General features: G+C 39.6%; 1 protein-coding gene across 1 annotated transcript; it reads right to left on the reverse strand.

The window, feature by feature from the left end:
• Positions 1-6,842: 6,842 nt before the first annotated feature.
• On the reverse strand, positions 6,843-21,952 carry PANK3 (pantothenate kinase 3). The gene is made up of 7 exons (XM_009899186.2): positions 21,658-21,952; positions 14,360-14,712; positions 12,364-12,617; positions 11,618-11,794; positions 9,993-10,116; positions 8,255-8,380; positions 6,843-7,816 (listed from the first exon to the last, which is right to left on the reverse strand). Exons 1-7 carry the CDS (start codon positions 21,683-21,685, stop codon positions 7,766-7,768), a joined length of 1,113 nt encoding a protein of 370 aa, XP_009897488.2. The 5' UTR covers positions 21,686-21,952; the 3' UTR covers positions 6,843-7,765.
• Positions 21,953-22,368: the final 416 nt, after the last annotated feature.

The following is a 22,368-nucleotide window of genomic DNA, read 5'->3' on the forward strand; positions in this document are numbered from 1 at the left end:
CCAGCTGCACAGGCCCACACTAGGTGCCTGCAGGCTCCTGGAGGCAGTTTGTCCTGTGATCTTGTAAGGTTAAAAAGGAGCCACCACTGCCAGATCCCTTCTCTGAACTACATGCCTCCAGGCTGCACAAAAATTCTCTCACCATTCTGGCCTGTGGACATGGAGCCACACTGATTGTTCTGTAGCCACAAGGATGAATATCCTCGAAGCACAGAGATGCTTGTGGGGCAGCAGATGCCTGCTGAGGCCCCAGGGCGTGGTGTTCTGCCTGCTCCCTGCTAACTGCCATGTGCTGTGCACAAGATGAGTGCTACCATGTTTTTATACTGTAGCCTGAAGTGGCAGAAAGTGGCTATACTAACTGAGCACCTGATGGACTGAAATGCCTTCAGAGCAAGGGGGTTTTACTCTGGGACAAAAAGCAAACTTATTTTTTAATCCAAAGTTACAACAAGAGGGAACCTGCAAGTGTTATTAAATTAGGTTTGGATTTCTGAGTCCAGTAAAAATTCAAATGGAGCTGCTGAATAGTGTTACAGGAAGAGGAAGTCACATATTTCACATAATTATTAATTTTTTCCATTCAATCCACAGATAAGATAGAACTAAATAAAGCTCACACAGCTCATACCCTCCCCTGAACTTGCACACAGGCTGCACCAGGAAGCAGTTAAGGACCCTAGCTGAAATGCAAACCAGCTGCCACAAAAGGCTACTACAGTTCACTCACAGAAAAAAGGAAGGTTTCTGCATTAAAACACTAAAAGGCAGACTAAATATCACCACTCCAAACCCTTGTAAAGGAATCTGTACTTCCAACCTCACTTTTCCTAAGTAGAAAGAATGGCAACATGACATACAATGGAATTTCCAGGCTTGCATTTCCGTCAGTTTGGATGGCTAAAATGCATATACAAACCCTGAAGAGCAGTGTCTGACACAGCAAGCACGTCACAAGATGCATCGCCAGCATGCTGTTGTGCCATGGACTTCAGTCCTGACAACTTCTTGCCTGTTACACATCCAGTCAGAACATCAGGATCGTGTCCTTTGACTTTCAAAAACCATAAGCAAAGAACTACTCCACCAAAGGACTAATTGCAGTTTATAGACCACGTGGGGTTTATACCTGAAGCATTTTATTCCACAGGAAAATAACACTGAGTCACCTGTGTGCAAGAATCAGCATGTGCTCTCAAGTTAATATGAAAGTAAAAGCTTGTTGTAGCTTCCTGGCATGCTTTCCACTTCAAGACTCCAAAACTAACATTCTTTAGGACATCAAATGTTTACAAACAGGAACTGAATCTAAGGACTGTCAAGTATAGGCTTTTAAAGGAGAGAAAAAAACAAACATGAAAACCATAGCAGTCAAGTTTCCTCAGTATAAAGTGCTACACAACAATCCCCAGTACTGAGTAGCACAATGACTTACGATGCTAAAGGGAAAAAAAAACCCACACCACCAAGAAATCCTTTCCTCAAAACCCACAAATGTAGGCAAACAGTGAACAATCTCAAGTTATTTATTAGGAAAAGACAAAGTACTGTTTTAACATTCATACAGAACAAATGGTAATAAAGCCAGGAAAACAAATTGTATAAAGTAGGCCCATCACAGCAGAGCTGGGTTATGCCAAAGTAAACAAAATCCAAACGTCATTCATGCAAACAAGCAGCAAAGAATTATTTACAGTTTCGATGGGATGAATTACAGCATTGGCCATAGTTGCGCCCCCAGTCAAATTACTCAGTGACATATTAAAGGGTTCTAATCTGTACATTCAATAATGAGAATCTATAAAAGGAAAAAATAATTTAAACAATTTACAAGAGCTGTATTACAGATGGCATAAAGATTATAATTTACAAGACCTGTATTAACAGGTATTCATCAGTAATTTAGGAATAAAAATTTGTAGCATGTATTTTTACATCACATCTTCAGTGTCTGAACAGTAAACAAGAAAGTGGAGAAATAAGATGAGTGCAATGTAATAGAATAAGGCAACGTAACCAAATGGCTCTTCAGAGAATTTCCATCCTACAAGGGTTTACAATTTATAAAGCTGCCTGTCCGTTTCACTAAGAAAGACAAATAACTGAAGACAGCGATTGGTGATTAGAAGGCCTGCAGACAAGGAGACAGTAGATAGAAAATTAAACACTCGCTTGCTAAAATGCCAAAATTCAGGAATATAAAGAAGTGCAGATTACCCAAAGCACTCTATATCCTATTCGCTATAGCATCAACACACTAATTATGATGACTTCCAGATGTAATTTATTTCAAACTACTAATTTACTAGTCTTACAACTGAATTCTTTTGTAATGCACAACCTGAAACTAATATAGCTCCTCCCAAAGCTTGTATGTACAAGGTTCTGAAATGGATGCTAGAGGAACTGGGAAATGCTATTTATAGCAAAGGTTAGCAATCAACACACTATATTCCAGTTTATTTTAGAGGCAAGAATTAGCACATTTAGCTTTTAAAGTAATTCTTTTTTCTCATTTTCCACAGCTTCCCAAATGCTTACAGTAATGGCTGATTTTTTTAAGATTTAGCAGAAAACAAATGCAACTGTGTTCTACTTGACACTATTTTTATGACAAAACAAAATGAAGGATAGCATTGCAATCCAGCAATGAATTTTACCTGTACCATAATGCAGAACGGGAATGTTACGGGCCTTACAGGAAGCCAAACTTGTCAATGACTTGCGACATTAACAAACAATGTTCACATACAGAAAACAAAAGGGAAACTTGAAATGAAGGCCAAAAAAATATTTGCAAATGACACATTTGAAGTCTCTCAGAAGGATCAGGCCATATATATTTTATTTACAATTTCTAATTAGAATCTTTATTTTCAACAAATGATTTAGCACCAGCAGGAATATGTGAAGTAGCACTACTGTGTTCCCCAGGCAGAGGACCTTGAGGCCAAATCTTGCTCCTCAGTTTAAAACAGTCCCCATTTAAGAGAATCACCTACTCAAGTAACTGAAGAAAGCATGATTTGGCACTCAGTTATGCAAACCTAGACTGCTCAAACATATTCCATTAGCACATTAATAATTACAAATATATTACAGCATCTTTTGAGATGTTTTCAGAAGTGTTTTCAAGAATACTTTGTATGAATTATGTATGTGAAGCAAACAAAACTACTGAAACAGGCTTCTTGGCAGACCTTTTAAACTAGAAGAATTAGTAATTTTATCACAAACGACAGAATAGAGATGGTCTAGTTTCGAACAGATCAGTAAAACTTAAAAGAATGTAAGCAGGGAACTATCCCTTTATACTGTGATAAAACCATTTATCTCCCATGGTCACATCCAAGGGCTTAATTCATCCATTTTGTCCATGATTGTGGAGTCTGCCCCCCTCTCACTGTGTGTTAGTGGGAAATGGAAAAATTAATACAACCAGAGCAGTAACTGTTAGCAGCGTGTTCCTAGCTCTGCATCGTGACCTACAGGTCTTCTCATCTGACCCACAGGTATTTGTTCACTTTTTAACCTAAGCAAAGCTCTATTACATACTGCTGTTTTTTTAAGCTGGCACCATCCAAAAGGATGCAGAAAGCCCTATTGCTAGGAAAACACTGACAAGGAGACCAACTAGTCTTACAACATATGCAAATGGACTCAGGATAAAAAGCTGACCACAACTAGCTCAAAAGACCCACACTGTCTTTTGTCTCTGCTTTGAACTCAGCTTTTCCTCAGGATTGTAGCCACCTAGCATCCAGAATGTGAATAGTGAAAGTGGTATTTTAAAATAGATTGAATGTAAATTTAGGCATTAATGTAAATTAATGCCTGAATGCCTATGACACCATTTAGTCTTTAAGAAGCACAGATTTCCTCTAGATTTAACACTTTAATTAGGTCCTAATATTAAAATCATACTGACAGTATGAAACATTTAGAAATAAGTTATTTCAACTTATCTGGAAGTAGACCTACACTGGATAGTGACAAAGAGTTAGTATTGCAGTCCTTAAAGGCAATATAATCACCTTGCACATATACTACCAACAGCTTAGATGCAAGCAGGAATCTCACAGTACTGCTGAAAGAATATTAGGAGAAGCCAGAACAGAACTCGTGTCCTTAATATACAGGCTGAGAGTAAATGGGACAGTGTGATCTCATTGTCTCCATGCTCTAAGTCTTAAATGGAGGAGTTGGTAAAATCACACAAGTACTTGTTTGCAAAACACTATAGAAAGATCTTCAAAAGGCAGGTTAGACTTCTGCTCACTCTTTGAAAATCTTGACCAAACTATAAGACAAAATGTATCAGTGCTGCTTCTCTGAACTGTTAAAATTTATTGCTCCTTTACAAAAAAAAAAGTTTATACTTAAACCTCTGCTAGCTTCAGTGCAGATTGCTGAAGATGTGTTCATTCAAGCATGCTAAATATTCAAAATGTATTGTAGAAGTTCCAATCTCATTCAAAAAAATTGCAGTTAAAAATTGCTAAGCAAAAATAGATAGAAAGGTGGAAGTGGTTAAGTTTAATAGCTGAATCAACTTGGAATAGCTTCACCTAAAAATTGACTTCTTTGCCCAGAAATCTATACCTTTGTGACCAAAAAAATCTGCAGGATTTTCATGGAGATACTGAAACAGTAGAACTGTGCATAATACATTAAAAGACCAAGCTGGAGGGATGAGACCAAAGAAATGCTATAGCATTACCTCCAGGTAAGGGCTGCAGGGATTAGGAATCTAGGAACCTGATATTGTTTTCTCTACCTACACTGAAGGGATCATCTCCATGACCAATAAAATTATCTGCTGTTTCTCTGGAAAGAAACACTGGTTTAGGAAACCTCATGGGTGAAGTCCCAGTACCATCAAAACTGGCATTATATAAAAAAATTAAAAGGCACTCAGATGGCTGATTGAACTGGAAAAGATTACACAGTCAAAAGGAGTTTTGTGTTTCACTGAAGAAGAAATATCATAAAACTTTCCTCTAGAGAAGTGCTTCCACTTGAGAAGACAACAGTAGCCCTGAGAAAACCCCACATTTTCTCTGTTGTAGTACATCACATTGAATCAATTCACTCTGAAGCTGCTTCAGTAAGTTAGCTTTGAGGAAAAGAAGTGACAAGGGTGAAAGTAAAGCCAGTTACTTAAGTGATTTGTGTAAAAGAAACAAGTTTTTCCAACTTAAAAAATTTATAAGAAAATGTTGATGAGAACACTTTAAGGCTTATCTTGCAACTATTTGTGATGCCTGTCATTTCTACTGGTGGTAGAGTCCATCTCTGGAGACTCTAGGAGCAAGTTCTAGCTTGAGAGAAAATTAGGTGAAACCCAAAGATGTGGCTTAAATAGAAGACACCATGGTTTAACAATTGGGTTTGAAAAGTTCTCCAGTTGCTCTTGTACGAAGTAACAATTGTGCTGATAAAACCAGCAAAAGGAAGCCAATTGTAGAAGCGCAAGGGAAGTAAAATAGAGGTAGGGCAGACATTTTGATTTTCACAGTAGTTTGTCTACAGTACAGCTGTTCAAGAATTACTCAGTTTATTCTGTAACTCTCTTTCCTTTCAAAAAGTATTCATCTTCAAATTCAAATGTTTAAATGAACCATGGTGATTAGGCCATCATCTTCTACATGATTCTGCTTAAATACAGAAGCTGCTTCTAACAGCTGCTTCTTTTAGTATCAAATAAAGGGAGAAGTGAAGTAGTAATAAATATGATCTGAAGTAATTAGAATAGTTTCTAATCAAGCTGTAATCAGTTTTTGAAGGACCTCACTTTGCAAGAAATACACACCGTTGGTTTTGCAAGAATTTCAAGGGAATGTCAGAACCTTCAGAAAATGAAGTATTTCTGAAGTTTTATAACCAAATATACGTTACTTTCTATGGTTGATTGTAATTTCAAAGGAACAGTATACAGCATTTATAAAGACATTCTATAACCCCCCTGCTCTGATTTAGCATTACATCAGTTAAACTTTGAGTGAAATTTGCCTTTTTTTTTTTTTTTTTGGTTTGGTAGTTGGGGTTTTTATTTTGTTTGATTGGTTTTTTTAGGATCTTAAATGAAACAAAGAAAGTACAATGAAAACGTAATACGAGTACCAGGCAAAGCAACAATCAATGGAACTGCATTTGTGATTGGCATCAGGCTTAATGAACTGGCTACTCTAAGTGAAATCCCTTTTAAAGGAGCACAATTTGTTTTAATTTTGGTGTTTTTTTTTTTTAAACCCCATGATGTTACTATGGGGCTTTTAATGTTAAGAAAAGAAAGAAGACTGAAAATAGCACACAGAGGTTTCTAACACACTAGGTGGATGTATCTGCTGATGGCACACAGCCATGCTGTGGTATACTCAAGTGAGTAGTTTCAAAAATACCCCAAAACCCAGGATATGAATGTGTTCTAGTCTGGTTGTCCTCATGCAATTATACGAAATATTTGCCTTTAAAACTGTATCAGAAATTAGGTAGTAATTTATAGTCCATAGTCATATAGCTAATGACTGTGTCTTACAAGTTTAAGAACTCGTGCCCTGGTTGTAGAACTGAACTTATTACAATAATCACAACTTTAAAGTGTAGAGAAACCCCCAAAGACCAGTTCCAGAGCATGGATTTTATCCCAAGGCCACAATTTGATGAGTGGTTTCATATTGCAAGTACATGAACTATTGGTCCACTGGGTGTTGCAATACAAACTCTGATGCTGTCCTCAACTTTCAAAAACAAGCTTCCAAACCAAAAGCAAGCTAACGACCTTTCATTTTCAACATCTAATTAGATTCTGATCAACTCGTAAAATTAAGGAGGAATCAAATTAGTAGGACGGGGCAAAAATTTTTCCAAATCTTCACAGAAATGAGCCAAAGCATTGGAATTGTATTTAGTCTATTCTAGAAGGATTTCTTCATTTCCCTAGGGCTTTGTGCCACTTGTACAAACAATATCAGAATTTGTAAGAGAGACACTAAAAGACAACCAGGAGGCATTTTGGTAGTCATGTCCTCAAAAAAACCCAACCCAACAAATGAACCCAAAATCTAAATAAACCCCAACCCTGAAATATGCCTTCATTAATCATGACAATAGTTTCCCAATTTACCCAAAGACAGAGGAACCTTCCAAAGTATCTGCAGCATTGTAAAATAAATAAAAAGGGCAAGTGAACATCTTCACTGCTTAATCTGCTACTTTGGCCGATTTTTTGTGTTTCTATTCTTCCCACATAAAATAATGACTATTCTCACTGTGGGAAGCAATTGTCTACATTTTCCTCATCTTGCAGACAGTACCTTACTGATTTTCAAGTTGTTTTCTGTAAGCACACACAAGAAATTGTGCTCATAATACAGTATGACTAATGCAAATAATTTTTCATTCTACCAATCTGATGGGCCTTGAGCCTCAGGTGTAAAATTGCAGTCTTTCCACATTGAACACTTAAAGGTCTGGCCATTCCTTCTTTTGGAAGCTTGTTTCAGAGGATGTACTGCATATCAAAAAGTTTAATATTGGCTACATGTGCCACACAACATAAACGATATCCCTGAACAGTTCATTTTTCAATGCCCAACAGACTTGAAACCCTCTTCCTTATAATGGCAATGTTCAGTAGCTAATCACTTTGAGAATGGTTACAGAAAATCTGCTATTTTCTTCTCCCTCCCCAGATTTAGTTCCCACAGCCATAAACAAGTGTCATTCAGGCAGAAAATAGTTCAGTGTAGTGACATCTGGTATCTCAACTGAAATTTGGCAGCCCAAGAAGAGCACCAACAGCTCCAAAGTATCCCTGTTCAAAAGAAACAAAAAAATATTTCAGGTTCAAGTAGCAGTCTTGACTTTCAGGATATTGCTCAAGCTCAGTTAAGAACAATGTAAGTATTTCAAAGGCCTGTGCTTCAGATCTCTATAATCCTCTGAAATACAATACCTACTATTGTTTTCACCCAAACCCCAGGAAAGACTGTTAAACTTTCATACAGAGCTTAACATTTTCTTGTCCCTTTCCAAAGATCTATAGTGTGAACCAAGATAGCCCAAAGTGACTGAAGTACTTCCCTAACAGAGAAAGCTGTGCCCAGAGTACCAATACAGTAAGAGAAGCCTCCTTTTCAATGTTTACTGAGTTCTTGGCATCTCATGATACCACACTTAGGAGAGCTACTCAATAAATGCAAGTTTGATTGATGGTACAACTGTGCATACAGAGAAGTGAGCCATAACGTACCTCATGTTCTAGGAACAAGGCCTTCAGCTGGCCTTTTGACCAGTAATCCAGTGCATACGCAAGAAGCTTCATTGACAAAGTATTCACACGTAAAAAATTGCCAACAAACACAACTCTGTTTATTTTCTGAAAAGAAGAGAGAAAACCAGCAAAGGATTACGTCTTTTTGCTGTTTAACAAAGCTTTGAAAATTTCAGCTAACAAAGAACTCAATGTCCAGAGCAAGGAAAAAACTCCCCAAAACAACTTCCAGTTGAAACATGGATCCAAAATTTAAAAACACAGCATATTTGGAGAAAACAAAACAAAAAACTCCCACGCAACCCTCAAGAATTAAAGGACTTGATTTACAGAGAAATAAAGTGAGCCTTTTCAGTAATTAAGCCACAGAAACAGCCCAGCTAAAAGTGAAATTAAATAAAAATACTTCTGTTTGGTGGAGAAGACTCAATGCCTTCATAGCCCTGTACAATGCTGCTTGATCCATATGCAACAAGGCAGCACTGTAAAGAAGCCGAAGACAGTAAGACATAACAAGTTCCTTTCATCTTCAGACCCTGACACACATCAGCATAACATTAGACTAAGACTTAAATACTATAAGTGAGCTGTAAATTTTAATCAAGTGAAATATAAAAAAGTTAAATTCATTAAGTTTTCCCCATTCACTGAAATAAATCCAACACAAGGTGAAAATAACCTGAAACATTGGGTTAATAGTATGACAGCAAGAAACAAAGAAAAATTGTGTTAGTGCTTAATATAATGCTTTAGGGCTTTATTATGTTAGATTGACACTCCTATCCAAGTTGTTACAAACACTAATTTTACAATTCAAGCTGTAGTCAAATGACCAATGTACAACTCTCTTCACCATCTTGAATAGTTCACAGTGAAGATACAGCAAGTAGACTGTTAAGGCACTCAAACACAATTCAGCTTTATAGCCGAAAGCTAAAATAATTAAATTCATTTTATCTTTATACATCAGTTCAAGATACTATGTTTGCACATCACTAGTGACTATTTCTTGCGATTTGTAGTTCTATGACACAGTTGGAATTAGACCAAAAGAACTTGTAAACTGCACAAATCAGCTTTATTCCAAGTTCTGAATTGTACTCATTTACCTTAAATATAAACTGCATACATTTGCCTCAGACAACTAGCATGTACTTTCTACTTCACCTGCATTTTGCCTGTTTTGTTACCAAGCTTGGTAGCAAAGCAAAAAGCCAAAATAAATTTAATACCCATAAAACTAACTTTCTTCTTCAAGACACATATAAGAAGGGAACTGAGGGAGAACTTGTAGCATTAAAACCAGAAAATTATGTTTAGTCTGGCTCTTAAGCAAAAGGAGAGTTGCTGCAACTAACATGGTCATTGATATTTCACCTCAGGGGATTTTAAGCAGAGCTCTACATAACAGTTACCCCCAGTCTTCTTACAGAAAGCTATTATTAAACCTCATTTTCTTCAAAGATTTTTTCATAATTAATGAGGGAATCTCTGGTGCCCAGACATTTTTATCTTCCAAGCCTAAATTCAGTATTCCTGGCTGTCCATGCTAATCTTATTGAAACTGAATGCATACTGGTTCTGTTTAGTGGAGATTTGAGAAACACAAGATGGCAGAGAAGCGTCTCTATATCCACCAGTAATTCAACAGGTGTCAAAAAAAGAGTGAAGTCTCATGACTATAGATTGATAACTTCCTTGTCAGAAGCTTTTTTACCTCATTTACTGCACACATCCGGGCAATAGACCCAATGTTATTGGTGATGGTGACCAATATGGCTCTTGCAAGATCTTCTTTACTAACAGACTCTCTCTTCTCTTTGTAGATCATATTCCCAAAACTAGAATAGGAAAATATGTTAAGTACAAAGTGATTCAAAAGTATTTGAAGTAATTTCAGAATTTATTTTTTATGCTGTAACAGAACTTAAGCCCCATACTGGTTCTTAACTCCCTTTTTAAGTCTACATTAAATGCAGTAATTTGACAACTGAAACTACAATGTGTGTATTTATTACTTCACAGGAAACAGTCTTGTAACAATCATGGCCCCCAATGAAGTATTTTTGTTTGACTTCCATGAAGAAGCATCTACAGCAAAAAGTAGTCTTAATTCTCAGGCAAGACTACTCTGCATACCTAGTTACTGTTAAGTTAAGTGAACAGCTAAGTCTGACTGGTGAATCCTCCAGCTCCATGCTTTCTTCCTCACTCACAGTATCTGTCCAATCTTCTGTTCTCAAAGCAGAAGTAAACCAGAAATGAGCTGAATGGTTTTATGATGTAATGCAATCCTCAAAAAATGAAAATAAACAGCTGACTGACTGAAATTTAGATTGTATAACTGAACAGTTCTAGATTAGAAGGGCATTTCAATTACAATGTGCAGTAGGTAACGCCTTAATGAATTATAAATAAAACAAGACAAGAATCCATAACTTACACATTTTACCAGTACGGACTTTGTGCCGTATCTAAGTCAGCTCAAAGAGCTAGAATCCTGATACTCTAAAACTCGAACACCCATTAAAGATCCTAAGGGTCTTAAAAAGTGAAAGAGAACAAAAAGTACCTACACAGTGAGTTAAGATGGATTGACTAAAAGGGTAAATTTTGCTCATATTAAAACCTCTCTGTATATGCTCTTGCAAGAGACGTGGACTCAGCTGGCTGGAGCAGGTGAAGAATTAAGTTACTGTGAAATAAGATCTTTTACTACCAAATAAGGGCAAAAATTTAATGAACTCTCTTATGCACATATTAGTTTCACTCCTGAAGTTTATTCTTCTCACACTTATCACCAGTAATCTTCCCCGATGGAAATAAAACTTGCAGCTATGACAAAAATCCTGTCATTGGCAGTAAAAGAATCCATTCTCATGCTACAAACTGTTCAGCATCCTTTGTGAGAAAAGCAGTTAAAGCATTGTGTCAGGTGCATGTACTGACAATCACTTATCAAAAAAGCAGTCTTCAAAGAAATAAATTAAGAGATGTCACTGTAAGAGCAACACAAACGCCACCTTCCATTCACCTTTCCCCTGGACAACCAGCCTGCTAAAAGATTTTAAGCTAAAAAGTAACTAGCTTTGTTTCCTCTCTGCACTTTGTTCTCTTCACTCCTGTGATTACCTTGCATTCTCTGACTCATGTAAAGCTCTGTATGACACACACAGTTGGATGTGGCTTGAAATCTTCAGGAAATCTGGGATGTCCTTTTAGTACAAAAATGTAACTACTACAATAAACATTTGCAAATATCTGTTTTCTGTTTTAATAGCTCTAAATCTTGCTTTTGAAGGCCCCTAAACCAGCAAAAGAGCCAACAAAGATCTTTCTTACCTTGATGCTACAGCCCATCCTGGCAAGCCAAATCTTTCATAGTCTCCTCCATAAATGTCTCGAACCAGCTTGTCAGCATGTGTGCTGTCTCCTTTAGATGCCATTTCCAGAGCTTCCTCAAAACTTTCACAGCCTGTCAACAAACTGCATAGACCAAGAAAGGTCCCTCCACCTAGACTAAGAAGAAAGATGACTAATTGCTTTTAAATAGTATTTCCTCACAAAGATTCTTATGTCTAACAAAATAAACAAATAAAGCCCTCTGACTTAGTTACCAAGCTGTTTGCTTGTATGTTCCAGGTTCACTACAAGAAGCTGACCCTACAGTAAGAGCTAGTAGATAAAAACTCTCAAAATCTAAGCAAGTTTTAATCACAGGCAAACTCCCTAAGTATCCACACCATGTCACTGATCATTTACTGGACATCATGAGTGGACAGATTTATTATTAAGGAGCAAGAGAAACACAGGCTCATGGAACATTGTCAAAACTTGAAGACAAAAACCTACAAAACTCTCACTGTGGAGCACTTCTAGCACTTATAAGTTGATAGGTAAGATGCTAATTACATCTCAACAGATCTATGGCTTCAATGAATGCAGCTGTAAATTAAAGACAAAGTACTTTTCTATACAAGAGAGTGAGAGAAGGGCTAAGCAGGAGGAGTCAGGGAAAGGAAGCACTTTGAAAACAGAAGGCTCATTGTTCTGTAAAGTAACAACATTAACTTAAGTTTTTAAGTTACCTTGTTCCAGTTACTCTTTTATAGTTGTCTTTGGAATGGACTGATAAAATGCTGACTCCTGAACCAATGTTAACAACCAGCAATGGGTACGGATCATCCAGGTTAAAAGGCATCTTTTGGCATCTCTCAGGATCTGAGGCATTTTCAAAATAATAGCACTCTGCCTGGCCATTGAAACTGACAGAGTCTATGTACAGTAAGCCTTTGACAAGGCAGTCAAGCTCATCCAGTTTGTGCAGCTGGAGGTTTCCAATCTGTGTTAAAAAAGAAAAAAGTGTCACCATGTTCTAGCATTGCTTAAATGTGCTACAAATTTGTAAGTATATTTGTACTGTGTAACTTTAAGAAGCTATCTCAGGTACTAATTGAGGGACTTCCATCCCATTATAAAGTCAAAGAGTTCAGAAGTAAATTCTGAATGCATCACCTAGCAAATTATTCTGACTATAAAACTAGATCTCAGACTTGAATCAAGAACACACAGGCAGTATGAGCATCTGCTTTGGTAAGCACCAGGATATCTTTGGAGATTAATCCACTGAAAAAATAGCAACATTTTTCATCAATCTAAATCAGGAAAACATCACCAAATACCCTGAGGCCCCATTGAGGGTAATCTTAGCAAAGCTCACACATCTGCACATCTTTTCAAGTTTTGTGGGTTTCCTCCCCATCTTAGAAGTCAAACTGTCATTTTTAAGATGCAAATAAAAACTTCAATAGCATTCAATTAACTATCCCTGCAACTATACTAACACTGCAAGGACCACAAGGAAACCATAGATCAGAAATTTGACTGGACTAAACCCTCATTACAGTTCTTCCACAGTTTTGCATGTGACATTTAAGTTGCTGTTCTTATAAAGCAGAGACAATTTAACAGGTGCTGTGACTTCCAGGAAGGCTGTAATTTCACGCCATACTTAATCCACTTAATCCGCTGGGCTCTCTCCCTTAGTGCAGCAGGGAGTTCCAACAGTTAGGAGTGCCCAGTGGGGCAGGTAATCCAAGAAAGAACACACCCATAAAGTCTTTCTCTGAATCAGGTGAGCTCACATTTAGAAAGCAGCCTGCATCAGAATATGAAGTCATACAATCAGATCTAGATTGACAACAGTGCCCAGTGACAGTACTGCCAGTCCTTCCCTGAGGTCCCCTCAGCTTTTTTTGCCATGGCACAATTGTGAAGCTCCAGGGAACTGCAGATCAGGGAACTGTTTCAACATTAACTAGACCTATGGGGCTTTAAATAATGAATTAGTTCTACTGCACAAATGGTGACTCTCCCCCACAAACGTATGTACCAGCTCAACACAAGAGTGGCACCAGAATGAAAATACAAACATATTTTTGAAACCAAACATAGAATCGCAGAAGTGCAGAGGTTGGAAGAGACCTTTTGAAAGTCATCTTGTCTCCAGAAGTGCAAGCTGTCTGCAGCCACTTTAAAAATAGGTAGGACGTGCACAGTGGATATTGTGGTAAGATTCTCAGTACCAACTACCTTCAGGTAGCAATTACATCTAAACAAATGATTAATTTTGATCATCAGTGGAAGAGTCAAAATCCCTCAGTAAAATTCCAAACCACTCTGCAGTTGAAAGAATCTTTGAGATACATGTGATGTCACACAATTAATAACTCCATCCACAAAAACTGAAAAGCTATCAAAGACTGCTCAGGAAAGAAAATCCAAAGTGACTCAAGCACCTCAGCAGCTAAAGCACATTTCTCATCACATAGAAGAGATTAGGAAACACTTAACTTCCACAAACGTGTCCTGCATTTCACTGTATTAATGTAAGTTTCTAATTAGCTGTTAGCATTAGATATTAATGTTTATTATGATATTAGAAAGCACATTCCTAGATTACCTTACTTAAGATTGGAAAAAAAAAATTACTAATATTTTGGGAGCATTACATAGTTTTTCGAAGCACTGCTCAAGCAATGCTTTCAGCATCAGGCTCAGCAGGAGGAAAGATAGGCTACCTACTGTGCGAAAGTCTTCTTCAAACTTGTAAGCACCACCACCAGTGGCACAGAGCACCGTATGCAGTGTTGAAAAGTTTTTATTTCTTCCCATTTGGATAAAAGTAGGCAAATCATAAGTTGGGAATCGAATAAAGTGCAGGTTTCCTCTTCGAGCAAAAATTGTTAAGTCTTTCAGCTCAAGGTGGACATCTCGAATGCCAGTGGATCCATAGGCTACATTGGAAGTCAGGTATTTGCGAATGCTCTTCAAGCTTTCAACTTCCTCCTGCTCTTCCTCTGCAGTGATATCAATAGGTTCAAAATAGGCAAGTTTCACCAAAGTTCCCCCAATGTCCATGCCAAACCACGGAAAAGCTGTAAAGATACAAGAATCGATTGATTACATGTAACTTAATACAAAAGCAACACTTTACTTTTCAACAAGGAAACAAACATCAAAGAAGTCCTCACAGGAACAACAGAAAATCCTGCTGGCCACAGGCAGGAATGTAAAAATGAGCCAATCTGTTCACATTTAAATGCTGTCACATGTGCTCAGAAAGCCCAACTAAGAATGCTCCAAACCATAACATCTTTCACACCAACTCATACAAAATTCATCACTTTTTTTTTCCTTTTTCTCCCCCCCCTTTTTTTTTTTTTTTTTTAGAACTAAGGATTAAAATAACCTTCACTCCTAAAATAACAGTTTAGCACAGTGACTTCCACTTAGTATCATAGTATCAGTGAGGGTTGGAAGGGACCACAAGGATCATCTAGTTCCAACGCCCCTGCCATGGGCAGGGACACCCCCCACTAGATCAGGCTGGCCAGAGGCTTGTCCAGCCTGGGCTTAAACACCTCCAGGGATGGCGCCCCAACCACCTCCCTGGACAACCCATTCCAGGGCTTCACCACTCTCATGGTGAAGAACTTCCTTCTTCCTTCTTATTGAAAGCAGCCTTCAAACCAGATTGCTTTGGGCAGATCTTGACTCAGGATCCATCCTCTCTGGATGCAGGGGGAATGGAGGAAATGGGAACTCATGTGAAAACACCAGTTCCTCTTACATTTACTGAAAGAGTGATAAGGTCACAGGGAGATGCAGGACAACTACTCAGAAAACATACTATGGAGAGCACACTCGAGTCTCCCACAAGGCTTCCCCTCCAGAAAAGCAGCTAGGCTAATCGTGGTAATGTCTGAAGATGACACCTCTACTTTAAGTCATGCCATGTGTACAAGGAATATGTGCATTACTTTACATATTCGTAAGTGCCCTGCTTAAGGTGATGTTGCTACTCTTTGAGGCATGTTTGAGGCATGAGAGCTTTCAATCTTACATATGGTATTTGCAGCATATATACCAACATTCATAGCTGGTAGTCTTTCAAATCCATGAAAAAAGAAAAAAAAAAAAAGAGTAATTTTCTATTTGAAAGTTGTCTTGTAACAACTGGAAAATAGCATGTCAGGTACTTTGGGCTGAGAATACATAAATATTCTATAAAAAGTGGATTTATACTTTTATCTGAGGGTCAAGGATCTTTGACTGATGTACTTAGGAGCAGAATGACAGCAGCATAATCTTTTGATTTTTCAAAAATCAAAAGTATCCCCAGCCATCATCTTGATCCTCACAGCAGGCATAGTTAAAGAAACTTGCCTGGATGAGACCAGTACCAACTGCACCTCTGTTCCAAGCTTATAGCTCTGAAGATAGGAGGCTTGAGGACTTGCACAGCTGTAACCATCATTTTGCAGCTTCAATGTGTTAATTTTTTTTTCCCTTTATGCAGTTTATGTGGATTTAGTAATTAAAAGATTTTTCTCAGCTCTTCCTCAATACAACTGTTCTTATTGCAAAGTACACTCTACAAAAAGTGATACACAGCTCAGAAGTATTCCTTGCCAAGAATTTAACTGCTCTTCACAAAACAAATCAGCACCCTGTTTTTCCCCAGTTCGGCTCCCCTCTGCAAAGGTCAGCTGCAATTTGAAAAAAGAAAAGCAGGAATCAAGCTTTTTACTGAACAAGCCCAATTGCCTTGGATAGACTATAAAAATACTTCACAAACTTGAATGCTGCTTTTAGGAAGTCAAGCTAGGCTCTATTTAAGAATACATATAATATAGATTTTTATTATATGAGAAGAATTAAATATGCGAAGTAGAACACGAACTGGGAAATCAAAACTCTGGTGGTTTAACATGATACTTCACGCTAAACTGAACTGTCTGGATAGGACAGCAAGAGGAGTAGAACAATATCCAACCTCCTTAATACCAAATCCAGACTTTCTTTCACTCCCAGCTCTGCCAGGAGCTATTGTGGTCCCTGCATCGACAGTGCAAACAGGAAACTTTGCCATCATAAAGCAATGGATTGTTCTGTACCTGCTGTGATGCTAACTTTGAAAGACAAACTGCTCAGTTAAAAAATAACGTCATTTAAGAGGATTCTCTAGAACTGCTTCGTGCAATGTAGAAAAGCACTTCCCACATGGGAAAAGCGCTGGCACATGCTGTGGTCAAGTACTGATGAACCAATTCTGCCTAGTAAGAAAACTCATGCTGATAGCTGTTTTTTGAAATTGTCCTTGAGAACTACAGAGGGAGGCCTCATTCTCCTGTGTTTGCATTTCTCAAGCTCTTCGCATGCATAGTTCTTGGCAACAATCTTCAGGTTACTTATATCTTATCATGTAAGGTCTTTATATGCTAAAGGATAATAATTACAATAAAAATTCTTCCTCATGCCAATACAGCACAAAGGTTGAAGTGTTTTCCTTTCCTGTGAATCCTGCTTTAGCACAGCAGAGGACATCCAAAGTTCTCCACCCAGACCTCATACTACTACTTTAACTTTACACACATTTTGAAACCAAAGCTGCAGAAATACATACTCGAGAGGCTTAATTATTTCCCCTTTATTCAGTCAAATATAAGATTCTTCAGTTTAACTCTCTATTTGTACTTAGCTTCTAAAGACTGAGAAACAGGTTACTGTTAAACTCATTCCTATGAATGCAATGGCATTTGAAACACAAGCACCTTTAAAATACTTCCCACTGGAAAATAAAATGAGCCTGGTTTAAGCCTACACTAAATTAACAAGGACTAACATTCAAATAAGAGTAGCTAACCCCCACTTCAAGTAGGGAGCTCTGCACTAAAAAAACCCCAAAATTAAAATAAAATTAAAAAAAAAAATTCAACATCAGTGACAACAGAGAAAAGGCTACCAGATTTTGTGTCATCTTTGTAAAAAAGCCTATATATTAAGACATCAGACTTGCACTTCAAGTATAAACGCATCTTGGAGAAGAACTGCCAAAGCATGCTCTAGTTCATGATTCTACAATGGATTCAAATACAATAAAGAAAAAATATTGTGAAATCTCATGAAAGCTTACATATACTTCTGCCACCGTAGCATATGAACGTATGCGGTGCTATCAGTTTTGATGCACAAAGTTTACCTTTTAATTCAGCTCAGTATGTAGCCTTAGCTAACAAAGCTAACCTTGATCCCAATTCTTATCTAATTAATGTCAAAACAAACAAGTTAAGTTTACAGAGGTTACACTGAACTATTACACAGTTTGTGTTTATAAACACAGAAACAAACTAAACTTATCTTGAAGTCTCTCCAAATGCATTTTTCCCTATGTACACATAGGCATTTGTATACTTTCAGTATTTCCCCAAAACATATGCATACAGGAGACTAAAAATGAACTCTAATCCCTGTACCAGCTTGTAGTGTAAGGCAGATAACATACAATGGGACAAGTTAAGAAAAAACACGTCAAAGGCTGTTTAACTGCTAAATCAAGTGGAATTAACCTGCTGGCTAGGCAGCAAAGTGCCTTTGCTGTGCATATTACACAGATGTGTCCCTATGAGCCTCTACAGAGCAAAACTGCACATCAAGTGTCCTTAGCCCTTGAGACACAGGAGAGTTTATCTGCCTAACTAGTTTTCTAACAGTTTTTTGGTTCAAGTATCCCAAGGACAGCTCAAAATAGATTTGGGCTGGACAGAATCAAATCCTGCATTCAATGACTCTGACATGCACTGTCACATCCCACCGTACCTCTGATGGGAACTTCTCCAACAAACTGTATTCACCACACTATTCCACTCAGCCACCTCTTGGCACACTACAGAAAGGCCACGTTTAGCAGTGGGCAATTACTGCAACTGCTCTTCATTAGACTTAGCACATCCAAGTGTATACTACATAAAGCTGATACAAAATATATCTGCTTTCATCTTCTCCCATCTTGCTCATTCTATTCATTTTTGCTGACATTCCAGCAGCAATCTCTTTGGGGATTGGTGTTTTTATTATAGTGAGATACAGCAGGCAGAGGCTTAACCTAATACCTTCTGATGTAAACACAGTATGAACTATGCCTGGCAAGTGTTAACCCATTTTAAGAAACACATATTTCAACTGCAGTGAAGTAAAAGCCTGTAACATCTGCTGTGGGGTAATTACCAGCTTTCAAATGCTAGTAACAAAATGCTTGGATACCACAAAACTAGGCAACAAATTCTACAAACAGAATAATCAATTTAAGAGATTCTCCACCAACCTAAATGAATTTTTAATGAATTTTACTACACAAAACCTGCATGGGATCACTGTGTCCGCAACTACGTGTCCATAGTCAGTATTTTCTTTATATTGATTCCGCATTCTGCAAATTTCCACTATGCACTTTCACACACTATTATGTCTCAATACACCTCAAGGGAAACAGGCATTTTCCTCAAACTATTTTAAAGAAACAATTAAAAAGTAACATGCACTGTGCAGTAAATACTAGAAGTCTTTGCCTTCCCTTCAGTGGTTCATTACACTCCAGAGACAAGATGAAGAACCCCATCTCCTCTGAAGAGCACAGCATGTTGTGGCACTTTCCTCCTCTAGGCTGCCATGCCCACCCCTTCCAGACTGAAGAGCTCTCTGTAAAGGAGCAACTTGTCTCTTCCCCTTAGATAGATACTACATAGCACAGGTCCTGCAAGTCAGTCTGTTCTCCCATTTATCATCCCACCCCTAAATAACCTTTGGAAACTTCTCTTACAAGAGCCAGCCATTCTTTCCCATCGGCATTTCCTCGGAAGAGTTATCATGCAACTGGTTGGAAGGGTTCTCTGGAAGTCATCTAGTCCAGCCTCTCTTTCACACTACCAGGAAAACTGCCAACACCAGATGAGGTCACCTACAGTGCTGTCCAGCCATGAACTGCAGACCTCTGACGTTTTTTAAGAATCCTCCATACAGGAAGATTCCACAAACCCTCCAGCTTTCACTCCTACACTACTAAGTACAAGGTTTTCCTAATTTGAATTTCTGCTGTGCTTTCTAATGCTCCCAGCAGCTGCAAAAGACATTTAAATGGCGCCTTGCTAGCCCCTTTTCATTCAGGACAGCCAATCGCAGGAGTCATGTTCCACCAGTTCAGCCCCATTTCCCACAGTTTTTACACCACCAAAGTAGCAAAATCACTAACCAGGTGAAAATTTGAAAGGGAGGACTGAAAGCAGCACGTCTGAACAACATACCTCATCAGAAATCCTGAACTTGCTAGGTGTTCCCATGTCAGCTCTCTTATGACAGGCATGGCACTCTGTGCAATTGTTCTTTCTCTCATGATGGCAATTCCACTTTGCCAGTGTTCACAATAGCCTACAACTGTCTACATCAAATAATTTGTAACTAGACAGTCTACAAGTGGTATTGTGAACCTAACTCAGCTTTAAGGTCAATTTGAGCATATAGGCCAAACTGACAGCAGCACTTGGGCATTAAAGCCTCTGAACATCAGTGGACTTCTCCATCTTCAGTGCTTTTGTGGATCTGCTCCTCTTCAAACACACAGCTGCTCTCCCAATTCAGTCAGTGTGACTAATCAAGAACAGAGATCCATAGAATGCATCTGAGGTTCACTGCCTATGAAACTAAGCGGTACTGTCTTTAAAACAGCCACCAGCTTCAAAGTATATTGAAGAGTCAAGATGAAATAACAACGTAGTTTTACACTGTATTCTTTTCCTCCATTGCTTATGCAGTTAAAATTGTTTCTGGATCCCATCATAAAACCAACCTCCAAGCTCAGGTTCATGAACTGGAAGAGTGCAACTACAAGTTTAGCATATTTAAGCAGTTAAAATTTTTTATAGTATTTGTCATTGTTATTTAAAACTCCACTACAGAAAACAAGTGTTGGAGGCCCAGCTGAGACACTCCTGACATTATCCCATTGCTGCACGAGAAGCAGCCACACTGTCACCATTTTAAATTGCCAATCCACTACAACCTCTTAGAGCCAATTACTGCTTCAGGGTCTTGGTATCATTCTTTAAGTATTACACCAGGGAAAAGAACACCAATACTTCCTGTGTTAATACACGTTTGGTGATTTCCTTTTTGTTGGACTGCTCAAACAATATATTTAATACACACACTTTCAATATACATAAGCTCCATGCTCTTCAGACACATCATATTACTGAGAACAGCAGCAGTCCCAGCTCTTTAGAACTGGCTATCTTTTCCACACTAACTCACACTGGATATAAGTCTTTTGAGTACGGTGACAAAATAAAACCCTGCCTCACTGAGTAATACCTGCATTCCTTTCACTATAGATACACCCGACTAAGTCTGACAGGCCGGCTGAGTTGCACAGCTGGGTATATTACACTGGAAAAACACCACTTATAGGTACGCTAACTTACTCAAACCAATTCTCTCTTCCCACAAAAAAGTACCTTAGTAGTAGTAGTCTTAGACAGTTTGTTTGCATCTACCCGAGTCTGAACCATGCCTGTGCCCTCCCAAATATGATACTCCAAAATAACAGAAGTTATTACTGCAGCTGCGCTTACTGAAAGGAAGCATTCATCTTCCATGGAAGATTTGTATCCAAATATTTGCAAATATTATCCCTTAAAAAAATAAATAAAAGCCTGATTAGCTCTTAAAATAGCAAATGCAGCCGCCTAAGGTGGTGTTTGGTACACTAAGTGCCACCTTCCCTAAAATCAGCACCCATCCCTCCCCTAGCTGATTACTTCCTCTTCAAAGAGTAGCCCTTCCAAAGCAAACACGAGTTTGAACTATCACCTGAACCCTGAAACCTCACTGAAAAGGGACGCACAGGAGCGAGAGGAGTCTCGGCAGGCAGCTCCCGGATTCACGGACCAGAACCTCCCGCCGCACCAGCCCCCACGTCCCCATGCCGCCTGCCCCGGCTCGGCCTGGGTGGCGGAACGCGCGGCGGCAGCAGCCCGCGGCCTTACACGGCTTCTTGGCATCCTTGATCTTCATGGTGCGCGGCGGCGGCCCGGTTCGCCTGCCGGCTGGGGCGGGCGGGGCGCGGCTCGGCAGTCGGGGTGGGTCTCCTGCCCCTCGCCTGATGGGGCGGGAAGCAGCGGCAGCTCTGCTGGGCTGGCCCTCGGGTCTCCTGATCCGCGGCCGGTGGGCGGCGGGCGCCCGCCTCCTCGGAAGCGGTGCTGGCAGCGCCCACCGCTACGCCCCCGGCCCGGGCAGCTGTTTGTCCAGCGGCGGCATCGGCTTTAGGGCTGGAGCGGGGAGATGGGGGAGGGTGTCGGCGCAGAGTGGTCCTCAACCCCGGCTGGGCGCGGTGGCTGTGTCCGGCTCCAAGGAGCCGAGCATCTGCCCCGGGGTCTTTCTTGTCTCCTCGGGGAACAGCAGCGGCCGGGGAGAAAGGCCCGGGTCCGCCCGCAGAGGCGGAGACGCAGGATAGGCCTCGGTCGGGCGCGGCCGATGTGCAGTCTGCCCGCCGCCGCCGCTGTCCCTCTTGGCAGGAGGGCGGCGGCGGCCGCAGCCTCGGCCTCTCCTTCCGCGAAGGCTCCGGCCGAGACGAACGCGGCGGCCCGGCGCGGAGCACCCCCACGCTCCGACACAAGATGGCGGGCGGCACCGGGGTGCCGCGGCCGCGCCACACAATGGGGCCGAGGCAGCGAAGCGACTCTTGCGCGCCCGCTGCG

Source organism: Dryobates pubescens, chromosome 16 (assembly GCF_014839835.1).
Source record: "Dryobates pubescens isolate bDryPub1 chromosome 16, bDryPub1.pri, whole genome shotgun sequence".
Lineage (NCBI taxonomy): Eukaryota > Metazoa > Chordata > Aves > Piciformes > Picidae > Dryobates > Dryobates pubescens.